The sequence below is a fragment of the Nicotiana attenuata genome, chromosome 3 (genome assembly GCF_001879085.1).
Source record: "Nicotiana attenuata strain UT chromosome 3, NIATTr2, whole genome shotgun sequence".
In the NCBI taxonomy this organism is placed as follows: Eukaryota; Viridiplantae; Streptophyta; class Magnoliopsida; order Solanales; family Solanaceae; genus Nicotiana; species Nicotiana attenuata.
Window position 1 is genome coordinate 19,146,819 of NC_031991.1, and position 6,516 is coordinate 19,153,334.

The 6,516-nt window shown below is 34.5% G+C and overlaps 1 protein-coding gene across 1 annotated transcript; it reads right to left on the reverse strand.

Annotated features, from left to right (window-relative positions):
* Window positions 2,504–5,097, reverse strand: LOC109223370 (protein SHI RELATED SEQUENCE 1-like). Its single transcript, XM_019387651.1, has 2 exons — window positions 3,593–5,097; window positions 2,504–3,208 (listed from the first exon to the last, which is right to left on the reverse strand). Exons 1-2 carry the CDS (start codon window positions 4,248–4,250, stop codon window positions 2,814–2,816), a joined length of 1,053 nt encoding a protein of 350 aa, XP_019243196.1. The 5' UTR covers window positions 4,251–5,097; the 3' UTR covers window positions 2,504–2,813.

The following is a 6,516-nucleotide window of genomic DNA, read 5'->3' on the forward strand; positions in this document are numbered from 1 at the left end:
AAATTAGCTAAGCTGAAATGTAAGAAGTTGCCGCTTCTACGGTGTGACTTCAAGGAAAAAATGGAGGTTATAGCAACATTTTCTTTCATTATCCGAAGCAATAGAGTGTGAGAGTGAAAAGAAGAGGAGAAAAAAGTGACAATATTTGCTGTTGATGTACGTCCCCTCCATCTTGTCATGTAATAATGGTCAGCTACAGGTGTTCTACATTGCTACATCCATTGCAGTCTTGGACATATACATATATATTTCACACTTTACGTCTTTTCTTATCTGAAAATATGGATAGAACTGCTCATCCTTTTCATTTTCTATTTTTCTACTATTATTCTTTTAACTTCTCTCTAACTGCTTCTAATTAATGATTCGACCATTAAGTAAACATATCAACGTCTTTAAATACGGAGTAATAACTTTTCCAGCTAAGAATACGGTCATTTCCGCTCATAAGATATAAGGTCATTCAAATAGGAGTGGCTACTAATCAATGTGTGCACACATCATTGTTTTTATTTTAAATACCATTAATTACACATTTTCATGGTTTGTATTGTTTTCATTTCAACAAGTGATATGACTATGCTTTGTAAACAGTTAGAAGCAGATATAGGACTTTTATAAAATGCGTGCACCACTAATAAAAGGGAAAAATAAAAGTTTTTAAGAGGGAATTAATCTCTGCTGCTCTAAGTAAATAACTAAACATTCAATCAAGTGCACCATTTAGACTTTTTAGAGCATGACTTTCACTAGATAATATTAATTCAATTCTAAAAAAAATGTACATAAAATACCTAGTTTGGCATGCCTCATACATTGGGCTATAGATCCGCCCCCATAAACAGCCTTTCTAACTTTATAAGGTAGAGATAAGGCTGTGTATACACTACCTAGATCCACTTGTGGAATTACAATGGGTTTGTTAATGTTGCACACATTTCGAGCTGTGCTTTCCACCATTTTCTAACTAAGAATTATAAGAAATCAAACAGACACTATATGTACTAATCCATATAGATAATAAAATTTAAATAATCCCTAAGCCAAGATAAAGATTTTAACTACATACTTATTACTCCACTATCAAGAAGATAATTGTTAATGAGGAGGGATGATGATAAGATAATCAAAATCCTGAGGTTGTGGAGGATGTTTACACCTATATCAAGACTTTCATGAATCAGGAAAAGTATAGATGCGACAGTATAAATCAGAAAAATAACAGTCTGAGAAGAACAAAAGAGCCCTTCAATTCAGATCAGAGAGTAACAGGCAACAGGTCAGAAATTATGCAAAACGAAGGAAAACTATTCAATTTATCTGTTGCACACAGTTACCACATAAGTAGACATTGACAACAAAAAAAAAAAAAAACAGAAAAACGCCTTGATGCATCTTGTTTTAAATGCTCTTAACAAAAACTTTCCTATTTACTTTATGGCACATTAATTTTAACTTAATGCGCCTGCCAATATGCATTTAATCAGACCTGAACCAATCAAAAGCAGCATTTCATTTCTTACATGCAAGTTACATCTCTTATAAACACAAAGCTCCATTCAAGATACAACGGACATAACACAGTAGCTACTGATAGCATTGCTCTACCCACATAGTTTAACTAGAGTAGTATACACCGGCAGTAAAAAAAATTCACTGATCACATAAAAGTAACTTCTATGGGTAGTATAGATTAATAAACTACTACATACGCAACAACAACAACAATCCAGTGAAATCCCACTAGTGGAGTTTGGGGAGGCTAGTATGTACGCAGATCTTACCTTAGGCCTACTATATACACAACTTGATAAATAATGTAACAACAAGTAAGACTACAGTCACTACACTGATGTTTGACAATGTCGATTGACCAAAGGAATAATTACCTCCTTGAGTGTCACTACATTCTCATAGAGCAGGCAATACTACACGTTTACAGAGAAGATAAAGGAGCTAAATTCGAAATTCAGCTAGGAATTTGAGCTTTCAAATCCATTAAATTATTTTCACCTGTTCAGATAAGTATTTCACAATTGGAAAATAAGTAGCCGTTAAGACATAAATTTTTCTTCTTTTTCTCCAAAAAATATTTTCAAATCATTGTTTAATTTGGTTATAAAATTGGATTGAATTTTGGGGAAAAAATTTGAAGATGAGTTTCAAGGTTGACAAAATAGCCTTTACCACTAGAAAATCACTTTTCCGGGTAAAAATTCAGTTCTCCTAACACAAATTGCAATATTTTTCGAAGGGAGATACACTAAACATAATTTCAAATTTCAAACACCATTTTTTACCTTATTTCTAAACACTACTTACAAAAATTATGATTTTTATGACCAAATGCCTACTAAAACTCAAACATAGTTTGTTCTCGGAAATCGAACCCCGTTTTGAGACGCCTATAACAAGTCATTTGAAATTGCTATAGACCATACTTCCTCCTAAATTCATGTATCTCCACCAAAAATAGACTTTTAGTCAAACTCAAACGAGAAAATAGGGGGAAAAGAATAGCTTACAATTTGAAAAGAAAATAAAACAAGAAGCCAATATTTCAGCATAAAAAGAGCGCCTTTATTGGACATTTCTAAGACAACTAATGGAATCACTTCAACTATGCATTGAAATTAGAACTCAAAACTAAACATCATCCCCTCAATTCCCTCCTTTTCTTTCATATGCTCCTTTTTTTTTCCTAGAAATTTTCAAACCTTAACGGCTACTACTAACATAACAGTATCCCATTACAGAGTAAAAGTCAAAATGTCAAATTTTGGGAGTGTGGAAAAATATTGAAGCGCATGTCATCAAGATCTTGGAGGTGGAAAGAATTGCGTACCAGCCATGAAAGTATTGATGGGAGCTGGATATAAAGACGGCTCGAGATAAGGTGAGGCTTCGGGTGCTGCAGCTGCACCGCCACCACTCGCAGAAGTCGTGGCTGCTGAGGTAGCGGTGCCTGCAGCACCAATAAGATTATGGTGGTGACTAGCACTTCCACCGGCGGACGAGCTTTCACCAGCAGCCATGTACTGATTCTCAGGACCTTGATCGTATAAAATCCCTTTAAATACGTGTCCGCCAATGTTTACAGCTGTTTGATAAGCGAATTGATCATCCGCATCATCAACGGAACTCATCCGGACGCAGTGAAATACGGCATTTGAATTTACTTTGGCTGGAAAATTCCCCACCTCTAACCCTAAGAACATAAAAAACACACCAAGTTAAACATTGCTTTACGAGTAAGCAGTAAGTTGAAGAATAAATAGAGAAGAATTTGCGTACATAGAGGCATGTGTAGTGCTTACACAGATATCAAAAACACATAGAAGAAAGAGAGAAGAGAGGGAGAGAGAGAATAGCGCTTTGTCAGGATTACCGAAAAACAGTGATGAGAAGAAAGAAAGAGAGAAAAAGCAAAAGCTGTGGACTTGACTATTTTACCAAAATGGAAACTCGTTTCTTTTAATTTTCATATCGTTCTCGTGAATTACTTTGTAAAAGATTCTTTTAGGCAATATGATTTCTCAAGACTATATATTTCTGTGTATACATACAGTAAGGAAGGAAAGACAAACTTTACCAGAAGTACTAGAAGGCAATATACGAGTGCAAACAAGAGAGGAAGCACTTGGATCCTCTCTTTGCCTTTTGGGGTTATTATCTCTGTGCAGCTGCAGCGTTTGCTGTTGCTGCTGCTGCTGCTGTTGTTCTTCTTGCTGCTGCTGTAAAGTAGTTAGTTGTTGTTGCCTTTCTCTCCTTTTAGCCGCTGGAACCCAAGTGCTTTTCACATGGGTTTGGCATTGAAATCCTCGGCTCTTACAACAAGTCCTACATCTCATGTGTTCACAGTCTTTCTTTGCTTGGTTCCCACAATCTTGGCAGCTAATTCCACCTCCCCCACTTCTCATCATGACCAATCCTCCCGAAGAAGGGTCATGATCGGGCCGAGCCGGAGTCATAGTAAAGCCACTGCGGCTCGGCCCGACGCCTAATCCAACAGCTGCGGTGGGATAAAGATCTTGAAGCGGATTAATTGGATGCCGAATCTGAGGCTGGGAATTACTAGTTTGCCATAGCTCAAAGCCTCTGTATGTAGGTAACTCTTGATCATTTCTGTACAAGAACCAACTTTCTGGACTAATTTCAGTGGGAGGATTATTGGTGCTTTGTTGGTGCTGCTGGTCTTGGGCTTGGCTGCTACTTGCAGCTCCTCCACCTAGTGAAAAGAACCCAGCCATTTTGTTGCCTCCTTTAAGACTTTTCCAAAATTCAATTGTGACTGACAATCCATAGCAGATCACGAACACTGGCTTTGATTATGACCCAAGAATGATATGGATACCTCCCCTTCACTTTTTTCTTGATTTGTGAGTATAATAAAAGAAAAGAATAAAACAAAGTTTTCTTTTTCTCACTCTCTCTTAAAACAAAATAAAAAAGGAAAATACAGTTCTTGTCTGTACTGTATAAGCGCGTGACAGCGAAAGAGTTAAAGTGGGAGAGGAAGAGAGCATTTGGTAGCTAGATAAAAGTTGCAGCTTTTGTTAAATTTTCTTGGGACAGACAAAGGTAAGGAAGACTTTTGGAGATAGAGATTAATCGAAGAGAGGGAAGTCCAAGTCCTTTGATTTGCTTTTAGCCTTCTATTTTGTGGAGCATTAAAGAGGCAGTAGACTTACAACTCTGCAACGCCGCCATGGCCAAAAAAGCAGCAAACGTCTCTCTCTCCTCTCTGCTCTTTCTGTTCTGCAATAACACACACACACACACACTAATTTAACCCTTTACATACAGGCCCTCCCATTCCATTCCTAGCCCCTCTCTCTCTCTCTCTCTAAAACTAAACTATAGTAACTCAGACTTAATCGATCGGTAGTTGTAAAGTGATGCGCTTTTACTAGTGTTCTCTTTTCGCTGTTCTCTCTATCCTCTCTCTCACAAAATTACATTCCTCTTCATCGAATGGTTCTAAGGAAATAACATGCCGATCTGTCGGCTGCAATGTGGACACGTGTCAAGCACTCAGCAGTTGCTTCCGTCGTCCTTCGTACCGGAAACCTGCTGCTTTATGTCTCTATCCATTTTAATTGTGTGTAATGAATGGACGGGAATACGATTGTTTTATCTTCTCGCTCCCTTATTTTTTGCTTCCTAATTACCATGCATCAAATTGTGCATAAGCTCTCTCCGCCAAAACTTCTCCCTCCACCCAAATAAATAAAATAGGCGTTTGGATATAAAAAATAAAAGATTTGAAAAATAATAATTTATGAATTTACATTTTAAAAAAAGGTATTTAAAAATTAAAATAGTCTTTGAACACGCATTCAGTTGAAAAATTCTTGAGTCAATTTTGTGAGAAGAAAATATTATTTATCTTAAACAGTGATGAAAACAACATTTTCAAACTTTAAAAGTCGTTTTTAAAAAAATTAAAATTTGTTTTAATGCATAACTAAGTAATATTTTAAAGATGTTTTTCAAAATAAGTAAAAACTTTCTATAGAGAAATATGTTTTACAATATTAATTTTCAGATTCAATCGATACTTATTTTCTTATTTTTTACTCTCATGTTTTAATTTATATAGAATTCTTTGATTGAGCGTAAAGTTCAAAAAAATTAAAAGAGTTTTGAAACTAATATTGATTGTTAAATACATCATAAAAATGTTGTGGCTATGAGAACAAATCATTAAGAATAAAAATAATAAATTTTAAGTTAAATTCTACTATTCGCCAAAAAGTACTCCCATGACACAAAGTAAAGAAACTTCCTTTACAATAGTTTAGATTCATCCCTTTCTTATTTCCTTATCTCCCTCCATTTTAATGCATGTTTGTCATTTTACTTTTTAGTCTGTAAATCAAAAGATTTGCATATTTTTATATTAAATAATATTTTAGTTCCAATAGTCTTGTTTCACCCGTTATAATAATCTCTTATACAAATATAAGATATATTTAACACCACAAGATTTAAGAGATATTTTGGTATATTATACTTGATTTAAAATCACAAAACTTAAAAAGCTTCATTTTATTCTTGAATCCCTCGCCCTATTAAACTAAAGCTCATAAAATGAAATGGACAAAGTATTTTATATTTATGAAAATTTATCAAAAACCTACAGAGTTTTAAGTCTTTTTGACCTCTGAAAAATACTTTTCTTCAAATTTAAATACTTCACAAAGATTCTTTATTTTCTATATAGAGCCTATTTGGAAACCCATATTGTAGGTTGATTGAGTGTAGCTGAGTATAATTACACAATTTTAATACTATTTTCTTGGCCAAATAAATTCCTCGAAAACGGGTGTAATTGAGGGAGATGTGTTACATATTTTGCATTTATTTAAGGGAAATGTACACAGCCAAACTATAATATATAGAAACTTATTTATTACTTTTCTATAGGTTCCTTAAAAATTACAATATTTTTTATCTATATTTACTACTTATGCACAAAACCTTAATTAAGAGAGTATCCTTTAAAATTAGGAT

What these genes read in the sequence shown, in the direction of transcription:
- LOC109223370 (XM_019387651.1), bottom strand. Translation starts at nt 4,250, where the DNA reads ATGGCTGGGTTCTTTTCACTAGGTGGAGGAGCTGCAAGTAGCAGCCAA. An exon ending in ATTGCCTTCTAGTACTTCTG is followed by an intron (nt 3,209 to 3,592) that starts GTAAAGTTTGTC and finishes TTATGTTCTTAG; the next exon opens with GGTTAGAGGTGGGGAATTTT.